This window comes from Platalea leucorodia (genome assembly GCF_965183815.1).
Source record: "Platalea leucorodia genome assembly, chromosome: 16".
Taxonomy (NCBI): domain Eukaryota; kingdom Metazoa; phylum Chordata; class Aves; order Pelecaniformes; family Threskiornithidae; genus Platalea; species Platalea leucorodia.
In genome coordinates this window covers 7972038-7993307 of record NC_138838.1, presented here as the reverse complement: position 1 = coordinate 7993307, position 21270 = coordinate 7972038, and the positions used below count along the sequence as shown (strand labels likewise).

General features: G+C 41.4%; 1 protein-coding gene across 8 annotated transcripts; it reads right to left on the bottom strand.

The window, feature by feature from the left end:
- Positions 1 to 518: 518 nt before the first annotated feature.
- On the bottom strand, positions 519 to 21068 carry AKAP10 (A-kinase anchoring protein 10). Of its 8 annotated transcripts, none has more exons than XM_082328244.1 (15): positions 20859 to 21068; positions 16652 to 16699; positions 14195 to 14377; positions 13320 to 13874; positions 11759 to 11857; positions 11224 to 11308; positions 10735 to 10858; positions 9734 to 9870; positions 8493 to 8637; positions 7583 to 7756; positions 5322 to 5431; positions 4362 to 4444; positions 3812 to 3864; positions 3075 to 3170; positions 519 to 1969 (listed from the first exon to the last, which is right to left on the bottom strand). In XM_082328244.1, exons 1-15 carry the CDS (start codon positions 20878 to 20880, stop codon positions 1964 to 1966), a joined length of 1920 nt encoding a protein of 639 aa, XP_082184370.1. In that variant the 5' UTR covers positions 20881 to 21068; the 3' UTR covers positions 519 to 1963. The 8 variants fall into 8 exon arrangements, 4 of the variants coding, with proteins under 4 accessions (XP_082184370.1, XP_082184367.1, XP_082184368.1 ...); XM_082328241.1 differs by having other exon boundaries at positions 20703 to 20989; XM_082328242.1 differs by lacking the exon at positions 16652 to 16699 and having other exon boundaries at positions 20703 to 20991.
- Between the last annotated feature and the right edge of the window lie 202 nt (positions 21069 to 21270).

The window sequence follows — 21270 nt, the reverse complement described above, 5'->3', positions numbered from 1 at the left end:
TAAGCGGAGCCTCTCGGACTGGGTCTGGCCACAGCCACCCCCGGCAGCGCGGCAGCTGAAGGAAACGCAGCCCTGAGCAGTATTTATACCCGAACCTGGGGCCTGTGAGCCCCAAACCCGCTTGGCTGGTTAGTTTGGATCCTGCCAAGGTGGAAAAATGAGTAAGTGGTGCAGGCAGAAGGGGCGAGGGTTTAAGCTTTCCCACACGCAAGAGGACTCAAGCGTGCGTGCGTAGTTCGATACCGCGCTGCAGGACCAAGCCCTGCCCCTTCTCCCTGTTTCCTAGCCCAACCTCTGATGTGTCCTGCGATTAAAACACCTTCTTATTCAGTATTTAAATAGAAATTATACTTATTTCACCACACTACCATTAACATCATCCATTAAATATTAATAAGCATGTGTAAATGTACCAAGGACAAACTGTTCAGGGGTTTGTTCCTTTTATAAACCCCTAAGACTCCCATTTAAAAAAAAAAAAAACACCCAAACATGTAAAGTCAAATCCCATCAAAACAGAAAATTGACACAAATTTTAATATTTATATATTTTAAATCAAAACACAATTAAATATAGTATGTTTTAAGTACATGAATACTTGGGCATGAGAGAAATAAGAGGTGGTACATAGTACCAAAAACCTATACACAGCCTTTTTTGCTTTTTTAAAGACAATACAGTGTGTCTCTATACAATCGAATATTGCAACAGAATAACACTTGCTAGTCAATCAAGATATTCTGAACATTGGAGATGATTTGAGTTCTTCACAAAGTGATTTTTTTTGCACAAGTTTGAGGAAAAAAGCAATCATAAGAGTAAAACAAAAAACCCAAAATAGAAGTGTTTTATACTAAAAATGCAGCAATAACATAACGGTGAGACACTGAGTACTTTCGATACCCTGCAAAATCAATTCCCTGGAAAAAAAAAAAAAAAGAGGTGCTGTGCAACATGGTGGCCTTTTTACTTAAACTAAAGGTTTTGCAATTTGCAAGTGTTGACAACATCAGGGAGAAGGCCAGAGGTCATTAAAAATTGTTTTTCTTTGTAAACTGAACATCTGGAATTAGATACTGTGGTGGCTGGAGGACAACAAGCTATGGAGAATGGCAGCAATTACTTTTTTCCTTGCTCGTGGGGCGGAGAGGAAAGAAAACGGAGCAGTCTACAGGGTACAATCTCCTCAAAACGTGGGCTGCATTCGGAGCCGTGGCTCGGGAGCAGAGGGTTGCACAAGTGCAAGACTGGCTTTCAAGTCTGCTCTGGGTTGGAAGCAGGGGATTGTTTGTGTATGCAGGTGTCAGAGCTCGACAAGGAAGAGTTACACTGTCCAGGCTTTGCTCCTGATCATTCTATGCTGCCTTCAAAGTTAACGTAGTTATGAAGTAAAATACATTTATCTTACAGTTGAATACGCATCTATTTCAAGTAAGGAAAAATGAAACTTAGAACTTTTTAGGTCATTCACTGCCAATGAATTCACCATTTCAGGTTCGCTTCTCCAATGGCCAATGTCGGGGACGCACCCATGGCCTTTCCAATTATGCGTTTAAAAATTACAAGTAGTAGAACTAGAAACTACAGCAAAACCTTCCCCTCTTTGTTGTGGCTTGTGTCCCATTCCAGATATTTTGCTTAAAAGTCTTTTTGAGACAGGGTCAAGTAGTTGTGAAGTTGATCATAGTTTCTCAGTGACACATTCGTAAACTGCGTCTTCATCTCTTTAAAAACCATCATTATTGTGAATGCCACATACAACAGGAAAAAGTGTTTCTTCACGCTCTACAGTGGAGGTACAGGATTGCTTCTTTTTAATTCTTCCTTATAAATGAGGGAGATTTCGGCGGTTGGAGTAACAGTGCTTTGTTTTTATTGGCTGTGTTAAAGAATCCACCAAAAGGGAAAGTTCACTCATTCCCGAAGCAGAAAACCAGATTTCCCATTCCGGCGTTTCTAAAATCATAGCTGGAAGAGGAAGAACAGGGTTAGAGTTCATTTTACCCTAAAACATACAAGGCAATTGCTCAATGGAAAGACATTTTGTGTTTAAAAATGTGGAAGCCAGGTACGCTTATGAGTTTGGGAGAAAAAAACCCAAACTAATCCGACAACACACTCAACCTTCCGATTACTGTAACCATATTTGCTTAATTGAGTCAAGAACATCTGCAGCCACTTGATATTTCTAAATACTGTGCTGAGAGACCTTTTCGTCTAGCCAGACTGGAATTATATCATTTGCAGTCATGCTATTAAGTGAAATCATTATACGAGTAATTTAACTATAACTGCTCTATTAAAAAGAAAACAGTCACATAGCGAAACTATGGATCCATCCATTTGCGTCTAGTAACTGGGCTTTGGCAAATGTTTACCTCCAATAATTAAAAAAAGTGCAAGTTAATTTTAAAACAGCCAGACGCCTGAAAGCCAGAAGTACCAGATAGTAACTTGGTAAACTGCTGTCATCATTATTTCACAAAAATCTAACTGTTGCATCAGAACTGTTTTTTTGGTGGTGGTTTGTTTTGTTTTTAGCAGAGAACATGTGGACTTGTACAACAACAAAGTCGCTAAACAACAATATACAACACTAAACCACCAGCCTACGGACAGGGCTGTGTGTCTTTTTTGCGTAGGCACGGCGCTGTGTGAATCAGCCACCCAACGACAACTTTCCAGCTGTTGAGTTTTACTGGCACTTTAGGCAAATATACCAGTATTCATTAACGTGAAACAGCAAGTGTGAACTCAAATAAGGAATTACAGTATTGATCCTGCAACACAGATCACCCTTTTAACTAATAAGGCAGTTTGTAAAGACTCAAAATGAACAAAGACAATTTGAACACTTGCACAGGGAACCACTACAGGTGTCTGTTAAGAAATTCCTACATCATCATACATAGGCGGAAACACTTCCAACCTTTGTTTCTTCACATCGTGCTATGCCAGTTTGAACATTTACCAGCGCGGGTTTCAGATGCACTAGGAAGGCAAGCAAGAGCTCTGCTCCTCCCGTAGGCTGGCGTAAGTCCGATAAAGACAGGCAGCCTTCCCACCCCCTTACCTTCGTAACCTTCTCCAAAGGCTGTTCACACTGCGCCTGCTGCATGACATCATTGACTATCATCTTTGCTATCCTCCAAGCCATCTCTTCTTGAGCCTGCCGTAGAAAAAACATCCCAAAATACAGATAGCTTCAAGTTCTTAAAATAAAAGTACAGTCCTCTCAGCACAATTCACATGCTCAACCTTGGAGACACAGTTAACCTTCAGAACTCAGCGACTTGTAGTAAACGTATCCTCCCTTGATGGAAATGCACCTGGTTTCCAAGTACAGCATTAATTTCAATTATCAGGAATATTTATGGCTTCATGCCATTTCCAAGAGAGTTAGTCAAGTTTTTAGACCTATCTGTTGGGAACTTGTCCAAGCCCCTCCGAGGGGGAAAAACGCAGCCTATAATCCATGTACAGTGGTCACTTCACAGTAAAAAAAACAAAGAACAGCAGCATCTCCACTCCTAATAGTGGATATATCTTCTAACACCATAATAAGAAAAACCTCAACTGCAAGCACAGAATTAACCATTATATTAGTTAAACCAGCAAGCAGTGGCAAAAATCAAACTAGTTTCACACACGCACACAATCAAATTATATGCAGCACACAGAGTCTGACGGTTCTTGTTGGTGCCTCAGAAAGATACTCGGAGAAATAGCCAGGATTAAGAACTAAAATACTTCATTTCCCTAATCTACACCGTAAAGTATGTCACAAGAGCAACATAAAAGAGGACACACCTCATCTGTGTTTCCTTGAACCCATTTCTTCATTGCTTGTGAAAACATGGACCCTAGTTGAGATAAAAAACAGCAAGCAAGGTACATTAGCAAACTCTGTGGCACACCTCTCTCAAAGCTCAATTCCTTCCATCCTTCTGAAGGGTTTGCACTGCTGGCATTAGAGAACACAGATGAGTGGCATGAACGACACGGGATTACGTGGAGGCGGGGTTCACTGGACACTGAGCCCAAACCATTCCTCTTTACCAGAGCTGAAAAACAGCAGATCCTAAACTGGGTGGGAAGCATGTGGAGAGCTGAAGTTCTTTTTCATCTCGAGACCAAATCTTTGAGGTTTGATCATCAGCTCAGCTGCTAGAGGCTTTCATCCCTGCCAGGTTCCATCGACAGCTCCAACTCCCACAGGCTGCTCACGCTCCCCTAAGCGTCTCTATTCGGCTTAAAACAGATCTGGAAAGCGTCAAGAATCTTGCTTATCTTGACTGCAGTAAGGAAAAGAGCAGTTCTGCAGATGTTTACAGAAATGGAGAGAAAGAGGAAAGCAAACCTTTTGATTTTTTGACATCAGGCTCTGGTTCAGATTCTCTGATAAACTGTCCCAGGTCACTGACTCGCCCAAACGTCATCCTCCTGAAGAAAGAAGGAGCAAAAGAACCACACAGGTTACCAAGAGAACTTCGGCATTATAGAAAGCTACCAGTCAGGAAAACAAAAAAGCCACCACAATAAAGACTCTAGTGTTGGAAGACTGGCATTTTACCCACTACCACCTCTTCCACCTAAAACTGGTACATTGGGAAAAAATCTCTTGCTCTTCTCATGCACCTGAATTCAAAGTGTATCTTAAAAATTCTTCTAGAAACTAGAAGCAGGCAAATGCTTCAATGACTCAATCATGTAATAGCAACAGGCAGCGCTAGCAAGTGCTCTACGCTATCATAAAAACATGTCATTAGGGAGAAAACAGTTTACAGTACCTAAAAGGACAGAAGACTGGTATGCAATAGAAAAGCAAGGTAGCTATAGAAACAAAGAATTTCTGTATGAGATCCACAGAGCAGAAGAGCTTTATAACAAAGAGCAACTTAAGAAACAGAAGAATAGCTGTGCAATCTGCTGAAGAAATGAAGTATAAGCCCTTCTCTCCCATGGCGGGAGGGAGAAACTGAAGTTGCACATTACAATATCAAAGGCGCCTGAGCTTATTCTCTTCCGTTCCAACCCCAAATACTTGTCTTTTGGAGTCAAAGTGGAATAATAACTAGGAGAAAGAGAAAAACCAATTGGAAATATTTTTCTGGCTGCCATTCTGGTCACAGAAACATTCACAACGACATTGGTGTTAAATCACACTATTGAAATAAATTTACTTCCAAGCATTAAGACATGTACTAAGATCGCAACATCTTGCATTTATGCATACTCTCCATGCAGGAGGACACAGCAAAAGTGAAACAGAGGTGGAACACATAACTAGAAAGAATGAGATACACTGAATGAACCTTACCCTGCATACGCTCGTTGATACAAAGATTCTGGATCCAGACTTGCAGCATCTACAATTATTGCTTCATCAAAATTTTTCAGGATTTTAACATTAGCCTTTTTGACATTGGACTACAAATAAAAATTCTAAGTATTAGTGCCCAATGCAGACAACTAATAGCTTCTTAACAAAACTGCAGTTTTGGTGCTTTTACACTTAGATAAACCTCCATAAAGTCTCTAAGCAAGCATAAAAGAATTAGAGAGCACCTACACAGTGATAAACTCCTAACTCGGTATGACATCATTTTTAAACAGAGGATGATAAAGTTACATGAAGAGAGCCAAAGACACAATGTACAGGTCAGCATACGTATGTGTAAGGACTGCTGCCTAAGCATTATCAACTGAACAGATCTGTGTGCACATGCAAATTATTGTTTGTGAGTACATAACACTGAACTATCTCAAAAGCTGCAGCAGCTTCACTCATCCCTCTCATGCACTTTGTAAGCAATTCCCAAACACACTGTGCTTCCCCCATACACACAGAACAAATGTTTATCTTTTTGGCCTGGAGTATTTATATAAGATTATGAAAAAAGCCAAGGAAACATTAGAGCAATGGCAGGGAGAGCACAAATGCACAGCAATCTATTAGCACCTTAACACAGAACAAACGTTTATGGCAGCTGCCTTGCAAACTCCTTTCCTGCTGCTCTGCGTAAAGGCTGTTCTTTATGCAAAAATATGCAGAGACCCAGAGATTCTCCTCTTCAGATAAGTAGGAATGCACACCACAAAATGCAGCACTTCATTCCCAAATTGTCCAAGCAAGCCAATTACCAGCAGTTTCTCCTGCTCAGGCTATCAGGCAGCAGGATATTTCAAAACGGTCAGAACACAGATTTTATTCCCCACTTTGCAACCAGGCAGGAATACTCCCTCCTTGCAAACTAGGAGGTTTAAAAATATTACAAGCAGGTAGTGCAGCTTCCAAGTTGCTTGAAACACAGTACATCAACGATGCTGGTCTAGATACTGGATTTAAAACCCATGGTAGCACTGCAGCATTCAATAAAAGCAATTCAGCAAAAGCAGTTCCAGCTTAGTTTTTGTTCTCAGCTGGGCTTGCAGTTTGCAAGCTGACCTGGTTACAGATAAGCTAGAATCTGCTTATCCTCTCTTCTTTCACATCTGAATTAAGCAAAGCTAGAATTTTTGGAATAGACAACTCTTGGTTAAAAACACATCTCTGATGTTATTGGGATGGTTTCAGAGCGTAACGAGCTCCACGCTCATTTCTGAGGCTAGGCCCACACAGGAACACAGCTCTCCAAGCGGCACCACAAAAGGCAATAAAAAAGAAAGATGCTGGCCCGCAACCAGGGCACCGTGCAAAGCAAACACACAGTGGACATTTCTCAGTGACTCTGGAAGGGTAACAGAGCCGAAGGAGCCCAGTCACATTCTCGTTTCTACACAGTGCAGCGAAGAAGCAGCCACATAGCTCTAATCATGCTTAACAAACAATTAGAACGCCTTACCTAGAAATGGACTTTTTTTATGCACAGCTTTACATCAAACTACATACATGCAAACAAAATGCAGGTATCACCCCCAGCTCAGAGCATCTCGGTGGTAACACAGTGTCAGAGCTCTGTTTTGGAAAGGTTGGGAGCCTGGCCATTTTCTATCAAGACCAGCAGCACTAGCTAGCTTGAGGACGATAGCAGGGAAAAGTCTGCTGAGACAAACTAGCGACCACCACCTGGTCAGATGTGAGCTGTCATTGCTCTGTGCGTGAGTGGATAGATGCCTTAAACCCTAGAACTCAGCGGACTCTTCAGGACAGAAGATCTGGCACTTTAACAGAACTGAGCACACAAAACTTGCATTATTCTATAGCATATTCACAAGTGTCAGTATTTTCCTAAAGTTTAATGTTATTTCTAGTAAAAAGCATTCTTAACTGTTACAGCACCATGAAACAATCTGCAGTGAACATTAACAGCTTAATAAAAAAGTAACTTTGACGCAAAGAGCTAAAAGCAGTACAAGACTGAGTACAACAAATACTACAGCTGACCTTCCATGCCAATACTGTTTGCTTGAACTTAGCAGCAGGTAGACTACACACATCTTAATATAACACAGGCTTTAATATTAAAGTGGAATGGGAAGCTTCAAATGACAAGATGTTTCCTTACAGGAACTTTGATATTGAGAGAGGAAAGTGATTGCAGCATTTCCTGTAACAGAGTCAAACCAAGAACCTCATACCTGGGAGGCAGAGCCATCCGGGCCCCCTATAGAATCGCTATCGGGAGAGCTACCGGGGCCATGAATACTCAGTGCAATATTCCCTCCTGGAAATTCATCTCCTCGTACTGAATGGATGAGATCATTCAAGTATTTGTAGTAAAGGTTGCTGGACAAGAAACCAGGTAAAAAAACCTGAGAGACAGAAGGAAGAGTCCTCTTTAATCAAGGCTGGTCTGCACAATAACTGTAGATCATTTGGAGAACAGAAGGGACACACAAACATCTCGGTCCTTGGGTAGATGGTACACAAGCAGAAGTGTCCACAACATGGAATTATTCCGGATCAGCGATTGCATTGCTTTAAGTTTGAATCCTACTGCAAAATGAACTGCGTATTAACCAAACCCTCCAGTAACTGGAACTGAAGTTCAGATTTTTTTTCCCCCTCTCTAGAAAAGCCTGACAACCCAACAGGCTTACAGTTATTCTGCTATGCTGTTCAAAAATCACCTGCAGCTCCAGAATCAAATCACTGATCTCTAGTATGCAGGTATCTCTACTAGCCACACCACTGGTATTAGACTTGCAAACAACTGCTACCAGCAGGAAGGAAAATTTTCTAAAGATATATAATAAACTGTTGATAGCAATTCACATGGGAGGAAATTCTGTTACTTCCATTAAAATGAAATAATCACCCAAGACAAACATTTCCCAGAGAATTAACAGAAGCCAGTGGGTGGTATCTTTTCAAATCAGGCTGGGGAAAAGAGTCTAGCGAATTTTACTAAAGCTGTTCTATTACCCAGGTAAACAGGAAGTCAGAAAAACAACACAAATCAGAGATACTGAAGGAGGCACTTGACACTGCAGAATTTCCACATCATCTTTACGAACTGTCAAAACCGTTCTGAAGAAGGTATCTCACCGTCTCCATGGTAGTCCACGCCTGCCGTAAGGGAGTAGTGAAACAGTTAGGGAGAGGACCACCTTCCCTGCAGATGTTGGATTCAATCTCTAACCTCACCGAGTCATCAAACCCAAGAGGATGCGTGGCTTGAAGGGAGAAGTACCTGCAGCACCGGACAGGGGAAGAAGACAACACAAGAAGATTTGCAAAACTTTGCAGGTGGGTAGTACCCACCCTTTCCACTAAGACCATTAATCCGCAGCCACTAGATGGTGCTGGCTTCAAAAACGTCCATAAAACTCATCCTCACTAAGTACAGGGGAAAAAAAAAAAATCCCCAATTCACAGAAGTATTTCTGATAAAGCCTTGCCCTAAAGACACAGATAAAAGAAACCGAGCACTATGTGACGACTGGCGAGCAGGATCTTACACACACAGCTTTGTAGGAGGGAAGCAGGAATCACCCAGAACTCTGAAGCAGCATTTGCTCTACTAATTGCATCACTGAAAACTGAGCTTGTGGATGAAGTGGGGGGATAACTGACAAAAGTCAGAGTGAATTGTTTGCTTCCTCTCCAATTCGTATTTCCTACAAGGGCAGTAAATCAACAAGCTTGTGGGCAGTGAGTCTCACACTTAAGCTTAAGAACAAACTTCTTCTGGAAGCAGTTTTGATGTCTGTCTTCCAGTTGCATTACTGCTAAGGTGAAACACAAAATAAAGGAAAGAAGGTGCACTTCTGAGAGTGAGAGGAAAGTCTGATATTAAAAGGTATCTGGTTGCTTCCTTAAAAAAGGAAAGTATTTTGAAATACTAAGAACACGCACTGTTTGGCTTTTACTATGTGTGATAACAGCTCCTACAGCCTGCTTTAAGTGGATAACAGTATCTGAACCTTAACGTTTCTCTACAGCGATGCATCTGCTATTAGGTTTAAATCCTTTATGTTTTCAAATGGCAACAATTGGCTTTGATATTTCACGACCAAACATTAACTCAAGCAATCAAGTCCTGAAAATTCTGAATTGTGTTTAAGAATGGAGTCATAAGGATTTTTTCCTCATGTATAAAGACAACTTTTAAAAGTTCTTGTGTGCATAGACATCGAAGGCCACCTTCATAAAAGGCGTTTCAGCATAACAGCGCAAGGCTGCACACTTATGGTTTGGAAATGAAAAATTTCTTTTGCACAGCGCAACACAAAACTACAAGCACGAGATTAGAGCTTCAGAAACAAATAATTGTTGAACTCCCTCACTTGTCATATAAAATCATGGCATCATTCTGTGCTTCTTGCCCATCGTACTGGCCTTTTTTGGCAGCAAGTTGAGACTGGAAGTTATCTGCTGCCAACCAGAACTGCAATACGTTAACTGCATCTTCCTTCTCCATGTACTAGAAGGCAAATTAAGAAAAAGAGGAGAAATTAAAGAAGTTTTAGCAAGAAAGTTTTAATAAGCATAGACAAACCTGCTCCTTCCCATTTAAAAACAAGAAACATAGTCCATATATTAATGATGCAAAATTGTCACCAGGGCATATAAATATTCTGAATTTTCAGATACAGTGTTGCAGACAGATTTAGTTTGTTTTTAAAAAAAAAAAAACAACTTGTGACATTTCTGTTCTGTACCGATTTCCACATTTAGTTTCCAAGCAACTATTTATTTGTATCATACTAAAGAGAGGAAACACTATTTTCATGCTACGCTTAGTTTCCATTGAACTCAGCATATTGTCTCAGCTTCCCAGCTTGCTGTTTCAAACAACATTGGCTTGTCAGAGTATCAGGACAAGTATTTTACTACTAACAGATGATTCCCTAAAGGTATAGGACCCCACTACTGCAAAATCATACATCTAACCCACCACATTCCAACCCGGTATCCTCTCTATGTAAAGCTAGTGAATTATTTGTTACTGTGAGAATGCTTAAGGCTTTCAGAGTCACTACTGCATTTGGCAAGATTAAGATGACTATGTCAAAGCTTCTACAAAGCAAAGAGACACTTAGAAGCTCTCACTAACTGGAGAAGATATGCACGAACACTCATTCTACAATACAGCGTACAGGTTTGAACATCTGAAATAGTTCTACACATGGGCAGGAAACCGTTTAATGTATTTTCTCCCAGAAAAAGACACACATCTTTTTTTATTATATTTGAGGTGTCTTTATTAGAGCCATTGGGGATGAATATTTTTTTTTCCATTTCATAGAAAGGAATAAAAAAAGCAAACCCAAAACCTAACACTCACCTCAGAGAAATAGAACAGGGCTGATTCACAGAAAAGTATGTCAGCCAGATAAACAGTCCCGCTAGTCAGCACCTCAATCTGATATTTACAGAAATGATGACTTCGCAAAAATTCACTAAAGTGCCTGCACACAGACAGAATAACAATTAGTTATTAAGAGTCAACAGCATTCAAGGCACCTTATGAATCAATCAGTTCTTGCCCCAGAAGTCTTACACTTTTAGTTGGATAAAAGCAAAACAAGCAAGAAACAGTGCAGGTTTACAAATGACAAGAAAGGTATAAAGCATGTAATAACAGCATGCACGTATAATTTCAGTGAGTGATTACAAGAATGGATTTGGAGGAAGAGACCTGAGCAGTTTCTAGTACAGAAGACTGCACAAAAAAAAGTGATTAGATGGCTGTACCTCCATAAACATTTTTAACAGAACCACCTTTTGTAAAAGGACAACAGACACAAGAAGCCAAACCATTCAAGCAACTTACTCTTGTTCCATTGCATTAAACACTATCGACTGTGCCGTAACAAAACAGTTAGGATCCACTTGTCCATCTTCCCCACAAATCTTTGCTGTAAAGAAAGACCGGGTTAATTTTAACATGCATTTGGCTGACCAACCTCAAAGACATGAGTGATGACTAGTTAATGAAAAATTGCAGTTCCAATCCCATAGAATCAGCTGGTTCTGACTGTGCAAAAAGAGCTTTTAAAGTACTGCAGATAGCTGAATGATAATATTATGGCTAAAATATTTGCTTGAGAATCAAATCTGGATTTCCTCCATAACCACCAGGAATTCTTTTACTAATTTAAGCAAAGTCTCTGAAAATTCTTCTGGGGATATTGCACAGCACTACTGAAAGGTCAGATCCACTGATACTTATAATGTGATTTACTATCTTTTTACAACTGACTTTAAAATTCATAAAAATAAAAAGAAATACGAGTGTGTGGTATTAAAGATACATTTTTATGGGGAACGAGGAAGCTCTGAAATGAGTAGGCAGTATACATTCTTACCAACTATGTCATTTCTCATTGCTTCTGTAATAGGTATTGGTTTAGCAGCATCTGGAGAAATATATTTGGTAAAAGTACTAACTGCATCCCGTTCTATACCTACAAGGAAGAAATACAGAATCAAACTTTGAATTCCTTGCCATAGGTCTAAAACAAGGAGTGAATAAATTGTCTGCTCTTCAGAAAAGCAAGTATCTAATTGTCAGCGACAAATTTCCTTCCCATGAAGCTTTCAGTCCAGTACTCGATACCGTGCTACTGACAAGCTACAGGCTTATCTCCAGGCAGGTCACAATAAGCCCAGCACGGACTGACCAGTGAGAGGGAATAAAGCAAGGCAGCTCTGAATTCCCTACCACCAGACAAGCTAGCACCCTCCTACTCAGCTGCACACCTTAGTCCCAGAAGTAATGCCTTTGCGGCAAGAACTGCAGTCAAGTTCCCAATTTCTAGCTCTCATTATAGAGAATATAAAACACTTGCATTATAAAGGAATTAAAAGGAAAAGAAAATCTTAAAATGGGATGCCTCAGAACAAGACATATGCTTTACATGTCATCAAGGGAGAGCTGGGACATTGCTCTGGAAGAGAGAAAAAAAAATTATACTCCAGACTTTTCACATTTCTCAAGAAGGACCTCGTCCTTTCAAATTCTTTTTAGAAGTCAGAAAGCAGAGGTGCTTTTCATGACTAAAGTACCTTTTGTTTAAGATACTTTGTGGCTGAGGTTACGTATTGTGGAGGTACGTGGTAAGTAACTATATGAGAAAGACAAACAGCAAGAGAAAGGGATGCAACATAAGGAAACAGTTGGGTAAACAAAAGGAACCAATATGAAGAAAGGAGCGTTTCCTTTTTGTCTGTAGACTTGCACAAATGAGGGAGAACTGAGCAGATGCAAAGTAGAGAAACAGGTTACTGCGCATGTAGCTTACTACCAAAAGTAAATATTTGAATTTCATCCTTACTTCCAGCAGCCTCTGAAGAGGTGGATTCCAAATGAGAGCAAATCAGTTACAAGGGGAGGAACTCTATCAAATAAATCCAAGAACAAAAACAGTACGTTCCACGCAAAAATCTCTACAAGTCTCTTGTAACCATTACTTATGTCACTTTATGCGATACAGGATATTTACCTTCTGTGGAAAGTTAATTATCAATTCTCAGCCCTATCATCCATATTTTCTGCAATTCTTTTAAGTTGGGGGTGGGATGGGTGAGGGAAGAACGGGACATTGCAATGTTCCTACATGTGTAATATTAAGAAATGAAGATGAACAGAAGTAACCTAAGCTTATTAGGGTACGTAATGGTTTTGAAGTCTCTTCAGCAGCACATTTATTTCTAAACATCAGACAGTCAAACAATACATAGCTCAAATTGACCATTAGCTTATACAGCAATTAACATTACTGATATACAAAATTATTTTCCTCCTTGCAACATCATATCATGCTTGCTAAGCAGACGTGTGAACTGAGGCAGCTCACAACGCAAGCAGCAGCTAGGAGATTCCCCATCTCCCCACTTTTTTAAAGAAAGGGAACACATGGCACTTACTTTTCATTAGTTTTCCTGACAAGTCTTTTAGTGCAGAGGAGGGGCTGTTTCTATTTGATACTGTAAGCTTGGAAGATTCTTGCTGATCAGCTGGAACAGAATGGGTCCCTGTCTCAGATTTTCTTAGACAAAGAACACTGGTATTGTCACTCTCCTGACCCGAGAGCACGTGGTTCTGGCTGTTGCTAGTTCTGTCGTTCTTGTCCGAAGCCACTGGCTTGGTCCTGAGCAGACAGACTGTGCTAGAATCCTCCAGTCTCTCCTCAAGCAATCCAGTTGGAGAAGATGATGCAATTTCCTGCTGTTTCGAGGGTGACACTGGCTCTGCCAACGAACTCTGCTTAACTGTGTTCAGGCTATGTGCTCTTATACGGGACCATGTTGTGGAGTGGAAGCTTTCAGCCTCTAACCAAAACTTAACCAAGTGTTCCATTCTGCGTAGTTCCATAAACTGGATAAAATAAGGGAGGGCTACATTGTCCTGCAGAACTTGTTCCAGGGTCTTTGAAAGGCTTGATTTGGTCTCTTGAGCCTGATAATTCAGACACGATCTGCCTAAAGAAAAATATCAAGGGAATGACTCCATATTGTACTACAGACATGGGTATTTGATACAAAAATGTCCCGCAATGCAACTGGTGAGGAGACGATTCCAACATAATGGTGGTACGCAAAGTAAAGGAACCTCTTAACAAGCAAATGGACTGTCCCCATTCAAAACCCTCCTAGGGTAACACAGATGCTATTGTAACAGCAGACAATTTTTTTAATTACCTAATCTACTTGCCTCAAAACCAAAGGATGGTGAGCATACCAGTAATATACATAGAATAAAAAGAAACGTTGACATTATTATAGAGCTGATGAAGCCTTACCTAAGTCTCCAAAATGAGCAGCTTCCATGTGACTTGGCTGCTTCTTAAGGGCAGCTGTCCGACTACTAGAAACAGAGTCCATGTTGGCAGAGATGGCATTAATTGCCACATGGCTTGGTCCTGCAGCCTCCAGCAAGGCATGATTTCTAGTGCTTCTTTGAGGGGAATGTACTGGTATTGGAGCTGGAATCAAGAGAGGAACAATTAAAAGACAAGGATCCCAGGACCTCTTCTAAGCAGGATCCAATGCTAAGCATCCCAAGATATGCCAGAGAGTTTGCAAGAGTCAATCTTATTAAAAACCTCATTGTACCACAGAAATAAGCAAGTTTTATTATATCAAGAATAAACTCACTTCCGATAGATCAGTGGTGCCCACCCACCTGTATCTGCCTTATTCAGTACCTAATCAGAAGATGCCAAGTCTAAGTTTACACATGAAATATTATCCCCGAGTCTTCCTGCTTCCTTGATAACCACTGTCATAACAGCTTAATACTTTGTCAACAATTTAGTTCAGTTGCGATGTTCTTGCCAATCCATTTCCATACCTTTTTGAAGGCTAAAATGTGTTACAAAATCCTGAACTACAAAGCTACCTGTGAGTTTTAACAAGAATGTTTTTCAAAAGTATCTTCTTTGCCTCTATTTGAGATTTGAGGTTTTAAGAGAAAAAAGCAATAAGGAAATATCTCTGATGAAACCCAGGTTATAAGCCTTAACCTCCTCTAGCTGTTTTAGAACACAGCTGGCTATTTGAGCCCAAAGAGAACAAAGAAGAACTTCCTCACACAAGACTCTAACAGTGAAAAAGCATCAACTAATTGTTAATTGATGACAAAGCTGAAAAAACAAAACACGCTCACAGCGGTTACAAAAGCTCTCAGGAAATTGCATTTGATTACGATGTCATGCAGGGACATCTTACACCTCTGACTCCTAAAGCAGTCAGATGACACTATCTCAGCACACTACTTCCTAACAACGTGTTTCATCAAGGTGTCAAGCAACTTGATTTTGATGACTTTCATGGCGCATAACTTTATTTTTATGCACAATTTCATGACACATGGTGACAGAAGCTGACAATTTCACACTTGCACGTCATGGTAACGGATACCTTAGGAGCAACGGTATAGGAGAGTTAAAATGTTTAAGCTATGGCAAAGTGTTTCTCCAGTTGCAGTGTTTGGTACCAAGACACCACTTGCTGCCTCTTACAAAGCCTTTGGTATTTAATATCAGCGATAATGGAGAAAACGCATTTTTTCCCAGGCCAATGGATGGCAGCCAGTTGCTTGGCTGATGACAGTAACTGGGGAAAACTTGCTGGAGGCTACTCGTGTAGAACCAGAGCCACATTCCTCATAACGGTTTAGGCTTTTGTGAATTAGATTCAAATTTAATTTTATATTATGAACATTTGAGGAAAAATGGTTCTACTTAATCTAAAGATCAAACACCTGTTCCAAAACCTCCAGATAGCACTACATCGCTAACCTAAATCATACAGATTGCAGAGTAGCTGCTTGCCAAACTGGAAAGATGCTCTGTTTGCAGCAGCTCACGATGTGTAATACAATAAATTTTCAAACTTGTTTTTATTTACAGGTAATGTAACCTCTTTCAGCTAGTCATCGGAGGTTGTAGTTGCACTGAAATCATGGGGTGTGCTATTAAATGGATGCAACGTACTGTTTCCTATATTTGATTTGAAAGACAGACCACCAAGGTGAAAAAAGCCTTTAATTTTCTCTTGATATCCAGATAACACATTAACAAGTACAGAAACAGGATTTTGTCTGAGGATATAAAAGTAACAGATCAGAGTCACACAAATTACCTCATCTCCTTTTAGTATTGCGATAAAAACTGACAGGATAAATAATCTTTGTTTTCCCACAGTTTATAAACTTCCTTCCCATTAAGAATTTCTTTCTCTCCCAACAGATTCAGCAGCAAGATTTCTGTATCACGTGGAGCAGCATTAGAACAGCTACTCATTCTGACCAAGATTCAGATCTTCAGTCTCACAAGCCGCATCAGTCAAAGTTAAACCAGACACTGGCAGCCTCTTTTGCAAATTGGACAAAGTTAAGCTGCATTTTCAAAACTGCAAAGTATGCTACATGTAAGCAAGAAACTTCAGAAGCAATTTGTTGTAGATAAGGAATAACCACTATTTGCAAGGTGACTGAATTGCATGATCACTTTGAATTAAAGCTCATGTCTGACATAATTTAATAACCTTCTGTACTTACAGATTCAGCAAGATGACTAGGAAAGATTAGTTACTATAAATACTCAAAAACAGAATTAAGTTTTGAGTTTGTTTTGTTTTTAATGCATAGGTCACATCTGTGCTCAGTCATAAGGAAATTATTCCACTGGTTAAAATAAAAATGGCAAATAATATTAGATATCTGAATCTATAGACAAAATAAATATTGATCTTACTTTTAATTGCTTTCACATCTGTGGTCTTTTCTTGTTCTTTGCCTTTCACTGTAAAATACAAAGGAAAACATTAATGCTATTTTGGGTGACTAATGGCATTTACCAGGGAATGGACATAATTCCCACCTTCAGCAAGTATCAAAGGCAGATGTAAGCTATCATTTTGTTAAAACTATTCTTTCGTATTTAAATCTGCACATCTAGTAACTGACAGAGGCTTTCAAAGCTTTTGTGCTGGTTTATTTTCAAAAGCAAAAACCTTATGATCTGTGAATTAAGTTTAATGACATACAGTATGTTAAAACGAACATGGAGAAAGATGCTTGCTGTCTATGTGATTAAAGCAAGGCCACATTCAAGGTTACTTTAATAAATAGTATTAACTGGAAAGAATGGGATAGATGTGTTTTAAGAGCAGGGCACTGGCAGATGCTCTCCATGAACTAGAAATCATATAGCTAAACCCAACATCTCCCTCGTCTTACAAGACAAGCAGTACAACACACACAGCCAGAGAGATGTACACGGAACCAGCCCCACGAAGCCAGGGCCAGCCCACGACTCCTCAGCCATGATGCGTACCACAGAAATGTTCCGGAAGTACACTGCAAATAGTTAATTCTCTCACAAATAATTCTGCTTAACTACCATCCAGCCTATGGCAAGCAACTGACGGGAAGACAATAGTTAACGAAAAGTTGTGATGGAAAAGCAATTTCTTTTAAATTATTTTTTTAAAGGAAGCTCCTAAAGGAAGTGAACGAGGAGATGCATTTAAAACAAAAATAAAGACACCGAAGGAGTACATAAACAGGATGGCAGGAGAAACAAATTAAGTGGTGATATTGAAGAACATGATCTACTACTGAAACCTTCTCCGGCTGCTCCAGGCTGGGATTATTACTACAAATAGGTCATCTTTGAACACCGATTGTGGAGTCCTTCCAAACGTAACCACAAATCTTAACCCAGCACAATCAAACATTTACATCACAAAACACAAGCAGATTAAAAAAAAACAAACACCTTTCTATTCTGATCTAAGTATTTTAAATATTTTAACAATATTCAATCTCTGGTTACATAATTGTCCTGCACGGTGGTGGCTGCAGCAGTGCCGTGCTGCCAGCCTTCGCTGCGAGAAGTAAAAACATTGCAGGTCTGCGAATTGGCAACTCAGCATTTAAGACTTAAGCTAGCAGCTAGCACATTCTCTCTCTGACAGAGAGGTTTAAGCACCCGTTAAAAGAGCTGGATTCTTTTAAAACTGAGCTCTAGCAGCCAGATGCAGCTGTGAACAGTGAGAATAACCAGCTTTTACATAACTGGGGGCGTGCTGACATGCAGGAGAAAAATCACTGAAAAAAAATCTGCGTGTCTGAAGTAACACTGAGGTACAACGGGGACGAAGCAACCTCTAAACAGTATTACAAGCCTTTATTTTTCCAAAATTATTCTAATAGTTGAGGCATCAAACCGATTCCTAACTGTCAGCAATGGTGCCCAAGTTTCAACAGAAGAGTCCTCCATAAGCTATTTTCAGTTTAAACACATCTGTTCCTTCTTACCAAGCACGCAGTTCCTCTCTGTCTAATTACCTCCTTATTACTGGTAATACAAACTCCTGGTTCATGTTCCCAACCTCTTTATACACAGGCTTCTTTTGTCCCCATCAGCTTCAATAAAATGAAGAAGTAACAGCAAAGGACAAAAGAAAACTCCTATATGTGACAAGAACAAATTTTAGAGAGTGAAGTTTCACTAAAGGAATTTACTTTCACTTTCTTCAAAACACAGATGTCACTTGGTGTCTGTGTGAAGCCAGAGAGGTAACTGCAGCATACAATGACCGAGGACTACAAGTTTGTGAGAATTTCCAGTAGCAAACCTCATTCACAAAGCAGTAACGCATCAAACCGACGCAAGCCAACCGCGTGAGATTTGAGAATTTTATTTCACATCTTGAAATACAGAAGAACGAACAAACCTAAACTGTTCACACGTGTACATATACAAAAAGCAATATATAACTTCAGAGGTCAGCCAGCTGGTCGGACCGCGTACGTTATTTCCAAGATACCCCCAGTGAATCGGCATGTAGTCCGGCTGTTTTCACCAATAACAATTTCATGATCCGTCCTCAAGCCCCCCAGCTGCTGGTCCAACTGATATAGTTTAATTTCTCAACCTATTATCCACCCTCAGTTTTCTAGACCTTTATGTTAAGGCACATATAAAAACTATTTCACTATTTTTGAGCCTTTTCTACACGTTTTCACCTAAAAAAAAGTTTTTTATTTTTACTCCACAACAACACTTCAAAGACACTGATGCTTTTATATGGTTTTGGACTGCATGCGTCTACTCTACAGCGTTTTACCATAAGCCTTAATTTGTTGCTTTTCTCCCAGCTGCAGTTTAAGATCATCTCTAAAAGCCAGTATCTAAAATGGAGAAACACAAAACAATATTGTTTTATGTACAACCCAGATGAAAGGTTACTTCTCGCTTCTCCTTAACAGCACCCCTCTTGGGCATTTAGTTCTGACTGGGCTCCTCTGACCAAAGATCCTTTAATCAAAGTAACACAAACAGATACTCAACCAGCCATTTCATTACTTTCTCCCTGAGAAAGTTTTCGCCAAAGCTTGCATTGTTCCTACGATCACGCATCAGGACAGAACATCAGCTCCACAATTCTCTTCATCAACGAAGCAGCAGAAGCTATTTTTGAGCACTTTATAAGCAGTATGGAAGTTTTACTCTGCAGCTCAACACTAGTATGTAAACACCCCAAAAAGGATTATGGCACTTGCAAAACCTGCAGTGGACTTCAGGAATCTTCAGAACTATTAATATGAAGAGAATTTTAAACTAATTTCTTCCAGGATTACTGCACTAACCTCCACAAAGAATGACATTTTTGATGCTGCTACTTTGGCTGAGCAAGCTTACAAAAGGACGCGCCAGTCGAGCAAAAACATCGTCTCAGATAATATGTTCTTTCCTCCTAACTCGCAGTCTTGCCTCCCGAGATGTACATTTTGGGCTTTAGTAACTGAGAAATGCTTTAGGAGAGCGTTGTATCAGCCGCTGCTGGAAAAGCACTGGTCGTATTGCTTGAACTACAACATTATGAGATAACAGAACTACTTTCCCAAGAGGCCCTTCCTAAAAGGTGCTGCTTTCAACAAAAACCACTCAAACCACATATCGTGCAGATTGAGAGCGCACCACACCACATTTCATCACAAGCTGTAGCACAAGCGCCTTCAAAACATTTCACTCTCAAAGAACATTTAAACTGTATCCATTTGTGCTACAGAATTATTATAAATATTTCAGGAGTGCTAAATTTCAAATCTTAGCTTGTGCTCCGTAACACCAACAAACATATTACAAAATAAATTGTCAGTGACTTCTTTGGCTTTTATGAAGAACTCTGTGCGATGAGGTCCCTTTTTCAATTCGGGTTTTTTGCTACCGCTAACATACTTAGCCTATTACATTTTTAGGAAATCATGTCTATCATAGAATCGTTTAGGCTGGAAAAGACCTTTAAGATCATAAAGTCTAACTGTTAACCCAGCACTGCCAAGTCCACCACTAAACCATGTCCCTAAGCACCACGTCTACCTGGCTTTATTGGTATTTAACCTCCAGGGATGGGGACTTAAAAAAAAAACAAACAAAACAAACAAAACCTCTGTAAAGAGTTAAAGAGGCTCAAAAATTGCACGAGGTACGAGACACTGCACACCAGCCCACCTAACTGCCCAAGTGACCCGCTCCCGAATCGCTAGGCTGCATCCCCCCTGCAGACGGGGGCAAGCCGTGCGAGCGCTGCAGCCGGAGCGGCTCCCGGGGCCGCCCCGGGCAGGAGGGAGGCTGCAGCCCGGCGCTCAGCCGTGGCTGCCCGAGGTCACTGCGAGAGCCCCGGCAGGCAGGCAGGCCGCAGCCGACACCGCCGCGCAGCCCCGGCCCCCCCGCCCGCCTCCCCGAACCCTGAGGGAGGAAAAGGGCCCCGCGGCCGGGAGGGGCCGGGACTGACCGTCGTTTGCGGGGAGCCCGCTCCTCAGAGGCCGAGCTTCCTCTCGGGGCCCGGTCGCCGTCCCCGGAGGGGCAGGGCCGGGGCCCAGGAGCCGTGCGGGGGACGAAGCCGGCAGCCGCCCCTCAGCCCCGGGCCTCCCGCCCGCCGCCCCCCTACCTTTCCGCCTGAAGAAGGACATGGTGCCGGGGAGGGGGCGAGGCGGCCGCTGGGGAGGGGGGAAGAAGGGGAGGGAGGGGGCGAGGGCAGCGAGCCGGGCTCCCTATGAATGAGACTCCTTCCTCCGCCCGCCGCCTCCTCTCCCTCCGCCTCTTCCTCCCGCGGAGGCGCCAGCGGCCGCCATGTTGTCAACAACCGCCCCGCTCCCTCTTCCGGGCAGCCGGCGGCCCGCCGAGCATGACGGGATGCGGCCGCGGCCCCCGCCTCACTCAACATGGCCGCCCCGGCGTCGGGCAGACCAGCCAATCCGCCAGCCGGGGCGGCCATCTTGGATAAGGGCAAGAAGATCACGGGGGTGGGTGTCCACGGAGGGCGGCCATCTTTGATCAGGGCCGGGGGCGCCGGGCGGAGT

What these genes read in the sequence shown, in the direction of transcription:
- AKAP10 (XM_082328241.1), bottom strand. Translation starts at nt 20,880, where the DNA reads ATGTCCTTCTTCAGGCGGAAAGGTAGGGGGGCGGCGGGCGGGAGGCCC. An exon ending in AGATGTGAAAGCAATTAAAA is followed by an intron (nt 14,378 to 16,651) that starts GTAAGATCAATA and finishes TCTTGATTCCAG; the next exon opens with CTCCAATACCAGTACATTCC. An exon ending in CCCTGTTCTATTTCTCTGAG is followed by an intron (nt 9,871 to 10,734) that starts GTGAGTGTTAGG and finishes TTTGCCTTCTAG; the next exon opens with TACATGGAGAAGGAAGATGC.